Genomic DNA, 19,585 nt, shown 5'->3' with positions numbered 1-19,585 from the left:
ATCTGTCACAACATTGTTAATCAGCAATAGTCCAACACAAAATAAAGTTTAAAAAAGAAAGAAGTAGCTGCACAGTGCTCAAAGCTTCTTTTATATTAGATGCCCATGAAAGATTAGGGAATTTTCATTCTCAACTAGCTGTCCTTGTTAGAAAAGCAGCTTGTCTATCTCAAGAAGGAGAAGGCAGGTCAGTTTATGATTTCCCTTCAACCAAGTAACCATATTCCCTTCCCTTTCCCACTCACCTCCAAGTTCAGGATTTCTTCAGCATTCTTCATTCCATTTCTGTGTGCAACTATTTTAAGTTCCTTTAAGCCCTTATCTGGTTTATTGGTGATAATCAGCCATCGAGAAGATTCCACCAGCCACCTGATGAAAAATGAGCACGCAAGTGCAGTCAGTTGTGCTCAGCCGCTCAGTCCTGTCTGACTCCTTGAGACCCCAAAGACTGTAGCCTGCCAGGCTCCTCTGTTTATGGGATTTTCCTGAAAAGAAAACTGGAGTGGATTGCCATTTCCTTCTGTAGGGGATCTTCCTATCCCAGGGATCGAACCCACATCTCTTGCGTTGTCTTCTGCATTGGCAGGCAGAATCTTTACCACTAGCACCACCTGAGAGGCCATTGATTATTTGTCACGTGTCAATTGATAAGAGCTGCATTTTGCTATCCATCTAAAATATAACACTTCACTTGTTGGATGAGTTAGTTAGTGTTAGCTGCTCCGTCGTGTACCACTCTTTGTGACCCCACTGACTGTAGCTCGCCAGGATCCATGGAATTCTCCAGGCAAGAATACTGGAGTGGGTTGCTATTCCCTTCTCCAGGTGATCTTCCTGATCCAGGGACTGAACCCAATCTGCATTGTAGGCAGATTCTTTACTGTCTGAGTCACCAGGGAATGTGAGAAAATCCAGATCTATTATACAAATACTAGGAGAATATGAGACTAACCACTCCATGACAGTGCACTTGAAAGTTGTACTACTAGTAAGGAACACAGACTTTGGAGTCAAATTGCCTCTCTGCTTACTCACTAGGAGAATTTACAAGAAGCTTGACAAGCTTAATCTTGAGAGTCCCTCACATGATAATTTCCTTCCACTGTGGCATGGGACAAACAACTTTTTGCACATGATATATATTTATAGTATCTATTTCTTTAAAAAAGAAGCCCCCATAATGTCAGCTTAAAGCCTAACAATGACTACAATTGCTCCTGCTACTACTAGTTATGTTGATAACTAATTATCCAGTTACTAATACCAATTAATAACAAATTGCTTCTTTACATCTGCCTCAGTTTTCTCATTAATAACATGGATACAGTAGTGCTAGCTTCCTTGTAGTGTTGTTACAAATATAGAATGACTTAACAGATGAGTCTGACATGGATTATACTGTCCTCTCTCTCTGAACTCATCTTGTTCTATAAAACCTGCAGTCATCTCCTTGTCTTCTCCTAAATCTGATTTTTCCTAGATTGGATTTAGTGTGGGAATGAAGTTATCCATTAATAATTATTTATTAAAGTTATTTAAGGGAAGAAGGAGTGCTGAATTCATAATGTAAATCATCTAATTTGCATGCAAATTTAACTAGTGGAAAATCTTGTTGCTAGTTTGTGAAACAGCTCTTTGAATAAATTTTCTGCATCTTTTTCATCCAATTCCATCTGCAACAGAGCAAATCACTGAAAGCTTTTCTGTGACCTGATTCATTCCAAAGCCAAATAGAATTAAAAGTATATCTTTTTTTATATAAAAAATTGAGTCTGTATTTTATATTAAGGAAAATAATATTGGAATAGCTCTATGACCTTTATATTGGGAAAGACTTAGGAACCAGATGGCAGAAAATACCCAGAACTCACAGGCAGAAAGATTATTGTTACTCCATGTTATGTTTCTCAAAACTCAAATTGCCCAGAATGAACAGGTGAGAGACATGGATTTCAGGTCCAAACAATAAGAATGTGCCGGGGAATAAGAAAATCAATATATCCAAATTCAATGTGCATTTTATCCCAGATTTCCTTAAGAGAGAGAGAGAACACTTCATACCTTGAGGAGAGAAAGAAGACAAAGAAAGGTACAGACAACACCAGCTGCAGGGTGCGCCATTCTCGAAAGACAAAAGCCAGTCCTCCCAGCATCATCTGTCCAATACTAAGGGCACAGTATATCAATGTTAATACCATGCCTTTCGACTGGGATCTTGTCCACTCTATAACTGAAAGATATTAAAACAGTGTTATCATGTCAAATAAGTGTGAAATTTCAAGCTCAAATTCAAGGCTAAGAAGATGGATTAGATCAGAATTGTTGACTTACTTAGAAAACAGTTGTTTGTTATTATGACTGCAATGGAACAGCCCGACAAGAAGCGTAGTAAGCAGTAAATGAAGATGTTGGGAGCGAAGGATGTACAGGTCCCAGAGATGGCAAGTTGGAGTAAACACCACTTGAGAATCAGCTTTCGCCCAAACCTACAAAACAGTCAGCTTAGGTGATGTGAGTAATGATAATTTATGGTAACAAATTAAGAAAGCAAAAACATACTCTATAACTTTAACAAGAGAATCATGTACCTGAAAGCTTGAGTAAACAAGAGCTAAATCAACAATGCAAATCTCCATAAAGCAACAATCTTTGACTATATGCTAATAATACAAAAACTTCATCATATAACCACCAGATGCCTCTGACACCATATAAAAGATACTGTGCATCTGTGTCTTTATTTCTTCTTTGCAAATAGGTTCATCTCTACCATTTTTCTAGATTCCATATATGTGTTAATTTATGATATTTGTTTTTCTCTTTTTGACTTTCTTCCCTGGTGTTCCAGTGGTTAGGACTCCATGCTTTCACTGCTGAAGGCATGAGTTCTGTTCCTGATCCAGGAGCTAAAATCCTGCAAGCCATGTGGCATGGCCAAAAATAAAAATAACCTCACAGAAGAAACCATGGTGTTGGAAATTGTAACCCTTTGTAAGCAGTCATGTATTAGCCTGTGTTTAACCTGGTGTATAGTCTCTTAAGTGTCTGAAACATAAGAGAGCTAAAAGTGTACTTGGGTCTCAAGGACCACACAGGCAAGGCTAAACGGATGCAAAAGATCAGTGGAATAATGCATGAAAGTTGTTGAAGGGTTAGGTAACAGTCACTCTTTGTTGAATCTGATTTTATTGGCCTAAAGCAATATACTTTTCTAGAACAGAATATAAGAGCACCATAATTCAGCCAGAGGCTGTTATATAAATATCTCAGATGAAAGAATTACCTAAGATGGAGAATGAAGGAAAAAGAAGGTGAAAAACAAATAAGGAAAAGTGAATTCTCTGTTTCATTGGGTATCAAGAAAAGAGGGCCTTAAAATACATGCATCCCAATGTTCATTGCAACTCTATTTACAATAGCCAAAGCATGAAAGCAATCGAATTGTTTGTTGATAAATGAATGGATAAAGAAGATGGGGTACATATCTACAATGGAATATAATTCAGCCATAAAACAGAATGAAATGATGGCATTTGCAGCAACATGGATGGATCTACAGATTGAAATACTGAATAAAATGTCAGACAGAGGAGGAAAGATGTCATATGGCATTCCTTATATGCAGAATCTAAAAAGAAATGATAGAAATGAACTTATTTACAAATCAGAAACAGACTCATAGACTTAAAGAACAAACTTATAGTTGTCAGGAAGGAAGGGATAGTTTGGGCATACCAAAGAGGATCTCAAAACATGAAAAAGCCTTTTGACATGATACAATACCCTTTCATGATAAAAAATACTCAATTCGGTGGTATAGAAGGAATATAACTCAACACAATAAATGTGATATAGACAATCCTTCAGAGAACATCATACTCAGCAGAGACAGTTTGAAAGATTTTCCTTTAAGTTCAGGGAATAAAAAGTGCCCACTCACACCAGTTCTATCAATACAATTCTGGAAGTACTTGTTAGGGATATCAGGCAAGATAAAGAAGAAAAATGTAACCATACTGGAAAGGAAGAATTTTATTTTCCTTGATACAGATAATATGAACTTATATATATTAATAGAAAATCCTAAAGATTCAACCAAACAACTTGCTAGAACCAATCTACAAATTCAGTAAACTGCAAGATACAAAAATCAACATATGAAGTTAAATGCATTTATATACACCAAGAATGCAATGTCTGAGAAATTTAAAAGGTAGCAATTCCATTTACTATAGCATCAAAATTATAAAGTAAGTATCAGTTTCATGAAGGAGATGAAATACATAGACACTACAGCAAGACTTTGATGAAAGAACTTGGAGAAGACACAAACAAATGGAAAGATAACCAATGTACATGGATTGGAAGAATTAGTATTGTTTAAATGTCTATATTATCCAAAGCCATCTATAGATTCAATGTGATCTCTATCAAAATTCCAATGGTAATCTTCCCCACTATCAGCATCAAGGGTATATGAGAAATCTCTGTACTTTCTGTTCAATTTTGCTATGAACATAAAACTACTCTAAGAAATAAAGTTTACTAAATAAAAAGTCTTGGGGTTTGAGTTCGGACTCTGCAGCTTACTAATTTAAATGCCCCAGGCTAATTAACTTATTATACATTGTAAACTGCTGATACAAGTGGTATTTACTTCCCATGCTTGCCAAAAGATTGCAATGAAAAAAATTCCAATGGCATTTTTCACAGAAATAGCAAAAGCTATTCTAAAATTTATGTGAAATCATACATGTTCCCAAATAGCCAAAGCAATTATGACAAAGAAGATACAAGCTTAGAAGCATCACACTTTTGATTTCAAAGTATACCATAAAGCTACAGTAATAAAAAGATTATGGTACTGCCATAAAGATGGACACATATAATAATGCTCTTATCATGATTCCAGAAATTAATTATTCAGATATCACATTTGATAAAGGAGCCAGTAATATTCTTTTCAATAATGATGTTGAGAAACTGGGTAATCACATGCAGAAGGATGAACTTTGATCCCTATTCATATCATTCAAAAATTCATTTAAGATGGATTAATGACTTAAACTCCAGTACTTTGGCCACCTCATGCGAAGAGTTGACTCATTGGAAAAGATTCTGATGCTGGGAGGGATTGGGGGCAGGAGGAGAAGGGGATGACAGAGGATGAGATGGCTGGATGGCATCACTGACTCGATGGACGTGAGTCTGAGTGAACTCTGGGAGTTGGTGATGGACAGGGAGGCCTGGAGTGCTGCAATTCATGGGGTCACAAAGAGTCGGACACAACTGAGCGACTGAACTGAACTGAACTGAACTGAACTGAATGACTTAAACATTGCCCGGAAACAGTAAACTCCTGGGAGAAAGCATGAGGAAAAAGCTCTTTGACTCCGGGATTGACAGCAGTGTTTTGGATACAATGTCCATCCAAATGGTGTGAGGCTCTATCTCATTGTTGTTTTGATTTTTCTAGCAAAGTAATGCTCAAAATTCTCCAAGCTAGGTTTCAACAGTACATGAACCGTGAACTTCCAGATGTTCAAGCTGGATTTAGCAGAGGAAGAAGAACAGAGATCAAATTGCCAACATCCATTGGATCATAGAAAAAGCAAGAGAGTTCCAGAAAAACATTTATTTCTGCTTTATTGATTATGTCAAACCCTTTGACATGTGTGGATCACTAGAAACTGTGGAAAATTCTTAAAGAGATGGGAATACCAGACCACCTTAACTGCCTCTTGAGAAATCTGTATGCAGGTCAAGAAGCAACAGTTAGAACCAAACATGGAACAACCGACTGATGCCAAATTGGGAAAAGAGTACATCAAGGCTGTATATTGTCACCCTGCTTATTTAACTTGTATGCAGAGTACATCATGCGAAATGCCAGGCTGGAAGAAGCACCAGCTGGAATCAAGATTGCCAGGAGAAATATCAATAACCTCAGATACGCAGGTGACACCACCCTTATGGTAGAAAACAAAGATGAACTAAAGAGCTTCTTGATTAAAGTGAAAGTGGAGAGTGAAAAAGCTGGCTTAAAACTCAACATTTAAAAAACTAAAGCCATGGCATCCAGTCCCATCACTTCATGGCAAGTAGATGGGTAAAAAATAAAAACAGTGACAGACTTTATTTTTGGGGGCTCCAAAATCACTGCAGATGGTGACTGTAGCCATGAAATTAAAAGACGCTTGCCCCTTGGAAGAAAAGCTATGACCAACCTAGACAGCATATTAAAAAGCAGAGACATTACTTTGCCGACAAAGGCCCATCTAGTGAAAGCTATGGTTCTTCCAGTAGTCGTGTATGGACGTGAGAGTTGGACTATAAAGAAAGCTGAGTGCTGAAGAATTGATGCTTTTAAACTGTGCTGTTGGAGGAGACTCTTGAGAGTCCCTTGGACTGCAAGGAGATCAAACCAGTCGATCCTAAAGGCAATCAGTCTTGAATATTCATTGGAAGGCCACCTGCTGTGAAGAACTGACTCATTGTAAAAGACTGATGCTGGGAAAGATTGAAGGCAGGAGAAGGGGACGACAGAGGATGAGACGGTTGGATGACATCACTGACTCGATGGACATCAGTTTGAGCAAGCTTCGGGAGTTGGTGATGGACAGGGAAGCCTGGTGTGCTGCAGTCCACCGGGTCACAAAAAGTTGGACACAACTGAGTGACTGAACTGAACTGATGATCAGTGATACTAAGTATCTCTTCATATACCTGTTGACTATTTCTTTGTCTTTTTTTTGAAGAACTATCTACTGAGCTCCTTTGCCCAATTTTAGCAACAGGTTATTTATGTTTTTTTCAAATGGTTGTAGTAATTCCCTGTACATTTTGGATATAACTCTTTATCTGATACATGGCTTTCAAATATTTTTCTCTCATTCTACATATTTCCTTTTTATTTTGTCAATCATTTATTTTGCTATGCAGCAGACTTGTTTTGACATAGTCTCCCTTTCCTATTTGTGCTTTTGATGCCAGTGCTCATAAACTTTTTACCTATGTCAGTTTAAAATCCTTAGCTTAGCTACAATGTTATCTCTTCACCTAATTTTCCACTCTCAACTCCTATCATAACTCACACAGACACACAAACCTAGACACCTATGACTCTATGTCCATCTAAACTCTCAATCAGCATTTTATTATGAATAGTCATAAAAGGCTCAGTCAGTAGGCTGGTCCAAATGAGCACTCTGATCCAGAAATCTTTGACTAATTACACTGAGGTGATACAGTCAGAGTCCGCAATTTTCAGCTATAAGATTAAATAATATTAGGTTTACAAATGACAAGGGATACTTACTCTAAGCCTCCCATTTCCCCTTTAGGACACTTAAATGTGTAGCTGTCATGTTTGTCCTATTGCTTTAAGAATGTACTTTAAGAATGACCACTGTCAGGTACAGGATAACCCAAACTTCTCACACCACATATTGTGACACATGAGGTCTATGGATTAGTTAATTGCTTATATGGTGGCAAATATTACCTGTAAGTAGGCTTTTTCTTTCTTTCTTTTTTTTTTTAACATAATCACACAACCAGATTATAGACACAATAATTTCTACTCCAACTTCAGTACCATCCCAGAAACACAGAAGTTTCATAGAGCACTAATTACTGTAGGGTAACCATGATATGGGCTTCCTAGGTGGCTCCATGGTAAAGAATCTGCCTGCCAATGCAGGAATGCAGGAGACATGGTTGATCCCTGGGTCGGGAAGATCTCCTGGAGGAGCAAATGGCAACCAAGTCCAGTATTCTTGCCTGGAAAATCCTGTGGATAGAGGAGCCTGGAGGGATGCAGTCCATAGGGCTGTAAAAAGTCGGACACCCTGAGTGACTGAACACCCCCCCTCCCCACTCCCTCCCCCCGCCCCCCCCCCAAGACCATGACATGAGGACCAAGGTAGGAACCTACAAGCATTTAGCTCACTGATCTGTGAGGGACACACAGACTTCATGGCAAAGGGCTACAACTCTGTTTCTTCAAACAGGCTGACCCACCTATCTTGAAAACACCTTCTCTTTTCTCATTGGTAACTCCTTCTCATCTTTATGAGGTCTCTCTAATTTTATGGTAACTTGCCTCTAAAAATTGTTCTGAAATGCCCCCTGCCCTTAATCTTATGGAAAGGTTATTTCTGTGTTAAAACAGAGAGACCCGTGGCAACAAATCGCATTCATCACAATGAGTCTAATTCTGAATTTCCATCTATAGCTCCCTGGAAACCAAGGCAACCCACAGCAGCATAAATTGTATCCTTGAACTAAAGAAACATTTCCTTACGAAACAAGTAATAATAAACTGTGAACACACTACAGAGGAGGGGCAGCAGTGATGTGGAGATACTCACCTGTCTGAGAGATGGCCATAGATGAGGCCCCCCACCAGTGTTCCAGCCATGACTAGGGATTGAATCAGTGGTTTCTGGGACTGTTGATCACATACGAGGTCCCACTGGAAGAGAAAGAAATCAGCACAGAGGAGCTTCACAGTATGTTACATCCTTACATATTTGCTCAATCTAGTAGTCCTTTAATGAACTACTCTCTGGTTTCCTTTACAACCTTTACTTCTCCATGTCATTCTAGTCACAGTTTCAGTTCAGTTCATTTCAGTCGATCAGTCATGTCTGACTCTTTGCGACCCCATGAATTGCAGCACGCCAGGCCTCCCTGTCCATCACCAACTCCTGGAGTTCACCCAAACTCATGTCCATCGAGTTAGTGATGCCATCCAGTTGTCTCATCCTCTGTCATCCCCTTCTCCTCCTGCCCCCAATCCCTCCCAGCATCAGAGTCTTTTCCAATGAGTCAACTCTTCCCATGAGGTGGCCAAAGAATTGGAGTTTCAGCTTTAGCATCAGTCCTTCCAATGAACACCCAGGACTGATCTCCTTTAGAATGGACTGGTTGGATCTCCTTGAAGTCCAAGGGACTCTCAAGAGTCTTCTCCAACACCACAGTTCAAAAGCATCAATTCTTCGGTGCTCAGCTTTCTTCACAGTCCAACTCTCACATCCATACATGACCACTGGAAAAACCATTGCCTTGACTAGACGGACCTTTGGTGGCAAAGTAATGTCTCTGCTTTTGAATAGGCTATCTAGGTTGGTCATAACTTTTCTTTCAAGGAGTAAGCGTCTTTTAATTTCATGGCTGCAGTCACCATCTGCAGTGATTTGGGAGCCCCCAAAAATAAAGTCTGAAACTGTTTCCACTGTTTCCTCATCTATTTCCCATGAAGTGGTGGGACCAGATGCCATTATCTTTGTTTTCTGAATGTTGAGCCTTAAGCCAACTTTTTCACTCTCCTCTTTCACTTTCATCAACAGGCTTTTTAGTTCCTCTTCACTTTCTGCCATAAGGGTGGTGTCATCTGCTATCTGAGGTTATTGATATTTCTCCCAGCAATCTTGATTCCAGCTTGTGCTTCTTCTAGTCCAGCATTTCTCATGATGTACTCTGCATATAAGTTAAAAAAGCAGGGTGATAATATACAGCCCTGATGTACTCCTTTTCCTATTTGGAACCAGTCTGTTGTTCCATGTCCAGTTCTAACTATGTCAGGTGGTCTGGTATTCCCATCTCTTTCAGAATTTTCCACAGTTTATTGTGATCCAGATAGACAAAGGCTTTGGCATAGTCAGTAAAACAGAAATAGATGTTTTTCTGGAACTCTCTTGCTTTTTCCATGATCTAGCGGATGTTGCCAATTTGATCTCTGGTTCCTCTGCCTTTTCTAAAACCAGCTTGAACATCTGGAAGTTCATGGTTCACGTATTGCTGAAGCCTGGCTTGGAGAATTTTGAGCATTACTTTACTAGCGTGTGAGATGAGTTTAATTGTGCAGTAGTTTGAGCATTCTTTGGTATTGCCTTTCTTTAGGATTAGGCATGACTTTTTCAGATCCTCAGCTAAATCCTGTAGGTTATGTCAGGGCCAATCTTCATATTCACTTAGCACTGCATATATCAATGTTTCTGTCTTTTGTTTTGTTGTTCAGTTGCTAAGTCAAGTGTGACTCTTTGTGATCCCATGGACTGCAGAACACCAGGATCCTCTGTCTTACACTATCTCCGGGAGTTTGCTCAAATTCTTGTCCATTGAGTCAGTGATGCTATCTAACTATTTCATCCTCTGCCACTGCCTTCTGCTTTTGAGTTCAATCTTTCCCAGCATCAAGGTCTTTCCTAATGAATCAGATCTTCCCTCTGGTGGCCAAAGTACTGGAGCTTCAGGTTCAGCATCAGTCCTTCCAATGAGTATTCAGGGTTGATTTCCATTAGGATTGACTGGTTTGATTTCCTTGCAGTCCAAAGAACTCTCCAGAGTCCTATTTAGCACCAAAATTTGAAAGCATCAATTCTTGGGCATGGACTACTTGATGATCCAATGCCCACATCCATACATGACTACTGAAAAAATCATAGCTTTGACTATATAGACCTTTGTCGGCAAGTGATGGATCTGCTCTTTAACATGTTGTCATGATTTGTCATAGCTTTCCTTCCAAGGAGCAAGTGTCTTTTAATTTCATGGCTGCAGTCACTGTCTGCAGTGATTTTGGACACACTAAATACATTTTTAAAAAATTTATGATGCCTGGATTTTACATTTAGGGTGAAATGCACTCTGATTTCATTTTTTGACAAGTAGCCAGGATATGGAAATTAAAAAATTGATACACGTATTTCCAATTTGCAAGTAAGGCAAGAATATTCTACCAAGGGTAGTTTTCACATATTATGTCTTTTCTAACTGTACACCTTCACACAATTTAAAGCTTTGTGATACTAAAATTCACTTCTAGTTTGTTTTGTCACTACACTTAATATTGAAAAATAAAGTGCCTTTTTCAATTCTGGTTTCCTCAGAGTATATGACAAGCAGTGGGATTGCTGAGTCTTATGGTAGTTTTATTCTTAGTTTTTTTTTTTTTTTAATGTTTTCCATAGTGGTTGTATCAGTTTGCATTCCCACCAACAATATAAGAGGGTTCCCTTTGCTTCACACCCTGGCCAGCATTTATTGTTTGCAGACTTTTTGATGATGGCTATTCTGACTGGATTGGGAAGATCCCCTGGAGAAGGGAAAGGCTACCCACTCCAGTATTCTGGCCTAGAGATTTCCATGGACTGTTTAGTCTATGGGGTTGCAAAGGGTCAGACACAACTGAATGCCTTTCACTTTCATATTCTGACTGGTAAGAGAATACCTTGTTGGGATTTTGATTTGCATTTCTCTAATAATGAGCAATGTGGAGTATCTTTTCATGTATTAGCCATCTCTATGTCTTTGGAAAATATCTGTTTAGGTCTTCTGCCCACTTAAAAAATTATTATCTTTTATTGGAGGATAATTGCTTTATAGAATTTTGCTGTTTTCTGTCAAACCTCAACATGAATCAGCCATAGGTATACATATATACCCTTCCCTTTGAAACTCCTTCCCATCTCCCTCCCCATCCCACCCCTCTAGGCTGATACAGAGCCCCTATTTGAATTTCCTGAGTCATACAGCAAATTCCTGCTGGCTATCTATTTTTCATTTGGTAATGTAAGAAGATATTAAGAAGAGGTGGCAAGAATACACAGAAGAACTGTGCAAAAAAGAGCATCATGATCAAGATAATCATGATGGTGTGATCACTCACCTAGAGCCAGACATCCTGGAATGTGAAGTCAAGTGGGCCTTAGAAAGCATCACTACGAACAAAGCTAGTGGAGGTGATGGAATTCCAGTTGAGCTATTCCAAATCCTGAAAGATGATGCTGTGAAAGTGCTGCACTCAATATGGCAGCAAATTTGGAAAACTCAGCAGAGGCCACAGGACTGGAGAAGGTCAGTTTTCATTCCAATCCCAAAGAAAGGCAATGCCAAAGAACGCTCAACTACTGCACAATTGCACGCATCTCACATGCTAGTAAAATAATGCTCAAAATTCTCCAAGCCAGGCTTCAGCAATACATGAACCGTGAACTTACAGATGTTCAAGCTGGCTTTAGAAAAGGCAGAGGAACCAGGGATCAAATTGTCAACATCCGCTGGATCATGGAAAAAGCAAGAGAGTTCCAGAAAAACATCTATTTCTGCTTTATTGACTATGCCAAAGCCTTTGACTGTGTGGATCACAGTAAACTGTGGAAAATTCTGAAAGAGATGGGAATACCAGACCACCTGACCTGCCTCTTGAGAAACCTATATGCAGGTCAGGAAGCAACAGTTAGAACTGGACATGGAACAACAGACTGGTTTCAAATAGGAAAAGGAGTACATCAAGGCTGTATATTGTCACCCTGCTTATTCAACTTATATGTAGAGTGCATCATGAGAAATGCTGGACTGGAAGAAACACAAGCTGGAATCAAGATTGCCAGGAGAAATATCAATAACCTCAGATATGCAGATGACACCACCCTTATGGCAGAAAGTGAAGAGGAACTAAAAAGCCTGTTGATGAAAGTGAAAGAGGAGAGCGAAAAAGTTGGCTTAAGGCTCAACATTCAGAAACCTAAGATCATGGCATCTTATCCCATCACTTCATGGAAAATAGATGGGGAAACAGTGGAAACAGTGGATGACTTTATTTTTTTGGGCTCCCAAATCACTGCAGATGGTGATTGCAGCCATGAAATTAAAAGACGCTTACTCCTTGGAAGGAAAGTTATGACCAACCTAGATAGCATATTCAAAAGCAGAGATATTACTTTGCCAACAAAGGTCCATCTAGTCAAGGCTATGGTTTTTCCAGTGGTCATGTATGGATGTGAGAGTTGGACTGTGAAGAAAGCTGAGCACCGAAGAGTTGATACTTTTCAACTGTGATGTTGGAGAAGACTCTTGAGAGTCCCTTGGACTGCAAGGAGATCCAACCAGTCCATTCTAAAGGAGATCAGTCCTGGGTGTTCATTGGAAGGACTGATGCTGAAGGTGAAAGTCCAGTACTTTGGCCACCTGATTCGAAGAGTTGACTCATTGGAAAAGACTCTGATGCTGGGAGGGATTGGGGGCAGGAGGAGAAGGGGACGACAGAGGATGAGATGGCTGGATGTCATCACCGACTTGATGGACATGAGGTTGAAGGAACTCTGAGAGTTGGCGATCGACCGGGAGGCCTGGCGTTCTGTGATTCATGACACGACTAAGCGACTAAACTGAACTGAACTGAACTGAACGTAAGTTTCCAAGTTATTCTTTCCATACATTTTACCCTCTCCTCCCTTCTCCCTATGGCCATAAGTCTATTCTCTATGTCTGTTTCTCCATTGTTGTCCTGTAAATAAACTCTTCAGTACCATTTTTATAGATTCGTATATATGAGTTAGAATATGGTATTTATTTATCTTTCTCTTTCTGACTCACTTCATTCTGTATAATAGGTTCTAGGTTCATCCGCCTCATTAGAACTGACTCAGTTGGGTTCCCTTTTATGGCTGAGTAATATTCTATTGTGTATATGTACCACAACTTTTTTATCCATTCATCTGTTGATGGACGTCTAGGTTGCTTCCATGTTCTGAAAGTGAAAGTGAAGTCACTCAGTCGTGTGCAATTCTTTGCAGCCCCATGGACTACAGCCTATCAGATTCCTCTGTCCATGGGATTTTCCAGGCAAGAGTGCTGGAGTGGATTGCCATTTCCTTCTCCAGGGGATCTTCCCGACCCTAAAATCGAACCCGGGTCTCCCACATTGCAGGCAGATGCTTTACCGTCTGAGCCACCAGGGAAGCCCTTCAGTTCAGTTCAGTTCAGTTCAGTTCAGTCACTCAGTTGTGTCTGACTCTTTGTGACCCCATGAATCGCAGCATGCCAGGCCTCCCTGTCCATCACCAACTCCTGGAGTTCACTCAGACTCATGTCCATCGAGTCAGTTTTGCCATCCAGCCATCTCATCCTCTGTCATCCCCTTCTCCTCCTGCTCCCAATGCCTCCCAGCATCAGAGTCTTTTCCAATGAGTCAACTCTTCCCATGAGGTGGCCAAAGAATTGGAGTTTCAGCTTTAGCAACATTCCTTCCAAAGAAATCCCAGGGCTGATCTCCTTCAGAATGGACTGGTTGGATCTCCTTGAAGTCCAAGGGACTCTCAAGAGTCTTCTCCAACATCACAGTTCAAAAACATCAATTCTTGGTGCTCAGCCTTCTTCACAGTCCAACTCTCACATCCATACATGACCACTGGAAAAACCATAGCCTTGACTAGATGGACCTTTGCTGACAAAGTAATGTCTCTGCTTTTGAATATATTATCGAGGTTGGTCATAACTTTCCTTTCAAGGAGTAAGCGTCTTTTAATTTCATGGCTGCAATCACCATCTGCAGTGCTTTTGGAGCCCCCCAAAATGAAGTCTGACATGATTTCCACTGTTTCCCCATCTATTTCCCATGAAGTGATGGGACCAGATGCCATGATCTTCGTTTTCTGAATGTCGAGTTTTAAGCCAACTTTTTCACTCTCCTCTTTCACTTTCATCAACAGGCTTTTTAGTTCCTCTTCACTTTCTGCCATAAGGGTGGTGTCATCTGCATATCTGAGGTTATTGATATTTCTCCTGGCAATCTTGATTCCAGCTTGTGTTTCTTCCAGTCCAGTGTTTCTCATGATGTACTCTGCATATAAGTTAAATAAGCAGGGTGACAATATACAGCCTCGATGTACTCCTTTTCCTATTTGGAACCAGTCTGTTGTTCCATATCCAGTTCTAACTGTTGCCTCCTGACCTGCATATAGGTTTCTCAAGAGGCAGGTCAGGTGGTTTGGTATTCCCATCTCTTTCAGAATTTTCCACAGTTTATTGTGATCCACACAGACAAAGGCTTTGGCATAGTCAATAAAGCAGAAATAGATGTTTTTCTGGAACTCTCTTGCTTTTTCCATGATCCAGCGGATGTTGGCAATTTGATCTCTGGTTCCTCTGCCTTTTCTAAAACCAGCTTGAACATCTGGAAGTTCACGGTTCACATATTGCTGAAGCCTGGCTTGGAGAATTTTGAGGGTTACTTTACTAGCATGTGAGATGAGTGCAATTGTGCAGTAGTTTGAGCATTCTTTGGCATTGCCTTTCTTTGGGATTGGAATGAAAACTGATATTTTCCAGTCTTGTGGCCACTGCTGAGTTTTCCAAATTTGCTGCCATATTGAGTGCAGCACTTTCACAGCATCATCTTTCAGGATTTGAAATAGCTCAACTGGAATTCCATCACCTCCACTAGCTTTGTTCGTAGTGATGCTTTCTAAGGCCCACTTGACTTCACATTCCAGTATGTCTGGCTCCGGATGAGTAATCACACCATCGTGATTATCTGGGTTGTGAAGATCTTTTTTGTACAGTTCTTCTGTGTATTCTTGCCATCTCTTCTTAATATCTTCTGCTTCTGTTAGGTCCATACATTTCTGTCCTTTATCGAGCCCATCTTTGCATGAAATGTTCCCTTGGTGTCTCTGATTTTCTTGAAGATATCTCTAGTCTTTCCCATTCTGTTGTTTTCCTCTATTTCTTTGCATTGATCACTGAGGAAGGCTTTCTTATCTCTTTTTGCTCTTCTTTGGAACTCTGCATTCAGATGCTTATATTTTTCCTTTTCTCCTTTGCTTTTTGCTTCTCTTTTCACAGCTATTTGTAAGGCCTCCCCAGACAGCCATTTTGCCTTTTTGCATTTCTTTTCCATGGGGATGGTCTTGATCCCTGTCTCTTGTACAATGTCACGAACTTCATTCCATAGTTCATCAGGCACTCTATCTATCAGATCTAGGCCCTTAAATCTATTTCTCACTTTCACTGTATAATCATAAGGGATTTCACCTAGGTACTGTAAATAGTGCTGCAGTGAACAATGGGATACATGTGTCTCTTTCAATTTTGGTTTCCTCAGGGTATATGTGTAGGAGTGGGATTTCTGGGTCATATGGTGGTTTCATTCCTAGTTTTTTAAGGGATCTCCATACCATCTTCCTGGAGAAGGCAATGGCAACCCACTCCAGTACTCTTGCCCGGAAAATCCCATGGATGGAGGTGCCTGGTAGGCTGCAGTCCATGGGGTCGCTAAGAGTCGGACACGACTGAGCAACTTCACTTTCTCTTTTCACTTTCATGCATTGGAGAAGGAAATGGCAACCCACTCCAGTTCTTGCCTGAAGAATCCCAGGGATGGGGAAGCCTGGTGGGCTGCCATCTCTGGGATTGCACAGAGTTGGACACGACTGAAACAACTTAGCAGCAGCAGCAGCAGCAGCAGAAGCATACCGTCTTCCATAGTGGCTGTATCAATTTACATTTCCACCAACAGTGCAAGGGCATTTCCTTTTCTCCACACCATCTCCAGCATTTATTACTTGTAATCTTTTTGATTTTGGCCATTCTGACTGGTGTGAGGTGATATCTCATTGTCGTTTTGATTTACATTTCTCTAATAATGAGTGATGCTGAGCATCTTGTCATGTGTTTGTTTGCCATCTGTATGTGTTCTTTGGAGAAATGTCTGCTTAGGTCTTTCTCCCACTCTTTGATTGGGTTGTCTGTTTTTCTTGTATTGAGTTGTATGAGCTGCTTTTTTTTTTTTTTATGAGGAAAATGTTTTTATTTTTAATTTTTTTAGTTTTATTTTTAAACTTTACATAATTGTATTAGTTTTGCCAAACATCAAAATGAATCCATCACAGGTATACATGCTCCCTGCTTTTATATTTTGAAATTAATCCTTTGCCACTTATTTCATTTGCTATTATTCCCCCCCATTCTAAGGGTTGTTTTCCACCTTGCTTATAGTTTCCTTTGCTGTGCAAAAGCTTTTAAGTTTAATCAGGTCCCACTTGTTTACTTTTGTTTGTTTTTTATTTTTAAATTTTATTTTATTTTTAAACTTTACATAATTGTATTAGTTTTGCCAAATATCAAAATGAATCCGCCACAGGTATACATCTGTTCCCCATCCTGAACCCTCCTCCCTCCTCCCTCCCCATACCATCCCTTGGGTCGTCCCAGTGCACTAGCCCCAAGCATCCAGTATCATGCATCGAACCTGGACTGGCAACTCATTTCATACATGATATTTTACATGTTTCAATGCCATTCTCCCAAATCTTCCCACCCTCTCCCTCTCCCACAGAGTCCATAAGACTGTTCTATACATCAGTGTCTCTTTTGCTGTCTCGTACACAGGGTTATTGTTACCATCTTTCTAAATTCCATATATATGTGTTAGTACACTGTATTGGTGTTTTTCTTTCTGGCCTACTTCACTCTGTATAATAGGCTCCAGTTTCATCCACCTCATTAGAACTGATTCAAATGTATTCTTTTTAATGGCTGAGTAATACTCCATTGTGTATATGTACCATAGCTTTCTTATCCATTCATCTGCTGATGGACATCTAGGTTGCTTCCATGTCCTGGCTATTACAAACAGTGCTGCAATGAACATTGGGGTACATGTGTTGTTTGTTTTTATTTCCATTACTCTAGGAGGTGGTTCATAGGGGATCTTGTTTTGATTTATGTCATCGAGTGTTCTGCCTATGTTTTCCTCCATGAGTTTTATAATTTCTGGTCTTACATTTAGGTCTTTAATCCATTTTGCGTTTATCTTTGTGTATGGTGTTAGGAAGTGTTATAATTTCATTCTTTTACATGTAGCTGTTCAGTTTTCCCAGCACCATTTATTCAAGAGGCTGTCTTTGTCCCATTTTATCTTCTTGCCTTCTTTTTAAAAAATAAGTTACCCAAAGGTGCATGGGTTTATTTCTGGGCTTTCTGTCCTGTTCCATTGGTCTATATTTCTGTTTCTGTGCCGGTACCATACTGTCTTGATGACTGTAGCTTTGTAGTATAATCTGAAGTCAGGAAGATTGGTTCCTCCCGCTTCATTCTTCTTTCTCAAGACTGCTTTGGCTATTCAGGGTCTTTATGTTTCCATATGAATTGTGAAATTTTTTGTTCTGGTTCTGTGAAAAATGCCATTGGTAATTTGACAGGGATTGCATTGAATCTGTAAACTGCATTTGGTAGTAAGTCATTTTCACAATATTGATTCTTCCTACCCAGAACATGGAATATCTCTCCATCTGTTTATGTCATCTTTGATTCTTTCATTAGTGTCTTATAATTTCTGTGTGCAGTTCTTTTGTCTCCTTAGGTAAGTTTATTCTTAGATATTTAATTCTTTTTGTTATAATGGTGACTGGAATGGATTCCTTAATTTCTCTTTCTGATTTTTCATTGTTAGTATATAGAAATGCAAGTGATTTCTGTGCATTGATTTTGTATCCTGCAACTTTGCTAAATTCACTGATTAACTAGTAATTTTCTGATACCATCTTTAGGGTTTTCTATGTACAGTATCATGTCATCTGTCTATGTACAGTATCATGTCATAGGGTTTTCTATGTACAGTGAGAGCTTTACTTCTTTTCTGACCTGGATTCATTTTATTTCTTTTTCTTCTCTGATTGCTGTATGTAGGTGGTCCAGAACTATGTTGAATAACAGTGGCAAAAGTGGACACCCTTCTCTTTTTCCTGATCTTAGGTGGAATGGTTTCAGTTTTTCACCATTGAGAATAATGTTTGCTGTAGGTTTATCATCTATGGCCTTTACTATGTTGAGGTAGCTTTCTTCTATGCCCACTTTTTGAAGAGTTTTAATCACAAATTGGTGCTGAATTCTGTCAAAGGCCTTTTCTGCATCTGTTGAGATTGTCGTATGGCTTTTGTCTTTCAGTTTGTTAATATGGTGTATCACATTGATTGATTTGTGTATATTGAAGAATCCTTGCATTTCTGGAATATACCCAACTTGATCATGGTGTATGAGCTTTTTGATGTGTTGCTGAATTCTGTTTGCTAAAATTTTGTTGAGGACTTTTGCATCTATGTTCATCAGTGATATTGGCCTGTAGTTTTCTTTTTTTGTGTTGTCTTTGTCTGGTTTTGGTATCAGGGTGATGGTGGGCTTGTAGAATGACTTTGACAGTGTTCCTTCATATGCAATTTTTGGAAAGAGTTTTAGAAGGATGGGTATTAGCTCTTCTCTAAATGCTTGATAGAATTCTTCTGTGAAACCATCTGGTCTTGGGCTTTTGTTTTTTGGGAGATTTTTGATCACAGCTTCAATTTCAGTGCTTGTAATTGTTCATAATTTGTTTCTTCCTGGTTCAGTCTTGGAAGATTGAACTTTTCTAAGAATCTGTCCATTTCTTCCAGGTTATCCATTTTATTGCCATATAGTTGTTCATAATAGTCTCTTATAATCCTTTGTATTTCTGCACTGTCTGTTGCAACCTCTCCTTTTTCATTTCTAATTTTGTTGATTTGATTCTTCTGTTTTTTTCTTGATGAGTTGGCTAAAGGCTTGCAATTTTGTTTATCTTCTCAAAGAACCAGCTTTTAGTTTTAGAATTCTTTATTATTGTTTCCATCATTTATTTTTCATTTATTTATGCTCATATCTTTATGATTTCTTTCCTTCTACTAATTTTGGGGCTTTTTGTTCTTTTCCCAGTTGTTTTAGGTGTAAAGTTAGGTTGTCTATTCGATGTTTTTCTTGTTTTTTGAGGTAAGATTGTACTGCT

General features: G+C 39.3%; 1 protein-coding gene across 1 annotated transcript in view; it reads right to left on the bottom strand.

Moving 5' to 3' along the window:
- Nucleotides 1-19,585, bottom strand: part of LOC102276947 (solute carrier family 22 member 10) — a 35,063-nt gene that overhangs the window by 7,190 nt on the left and 8,288 nt on the right. The window contains exons 2-5 of the mRNA XM_005904862.1: nt 8,373-8,476; nt 2,332-2,486; nt 2,062-2,230; nt 246-369 (exon numbers count right to left, since the gene is read on the bottom strand). Coding sequence (XP_005904924.1) covers nt 246-369; nt 2,062-2,230; nt 2,332-2,486; nt 8,373-8,476 — 552 coding nt within the window. The remainder of the gene's footprint in view (nt 1-245; nt 370-2,061; nt 2,231-2,331; nt 2,487-8,372; nt 8,477-19,585) is intronic.

Source organism: Bos mutus, chromosome 22 (genome assembly GCF_027580195.1).
Source record: "Bos mutus isolate GX-2022 chromosome 22, NWIPB_WYAK_1.1, whole genome shotgun sequence".
In the NCBI taxonomy this organism is placed as follows: Eukaryota; Metazoa; Chordata; class Mammalia; order Artiodactyla; family Bovidae; genus Bos; species Bos mutus.
This window is presented reverse-complemented; position numbering and strand designations above follow the sequence as displayed.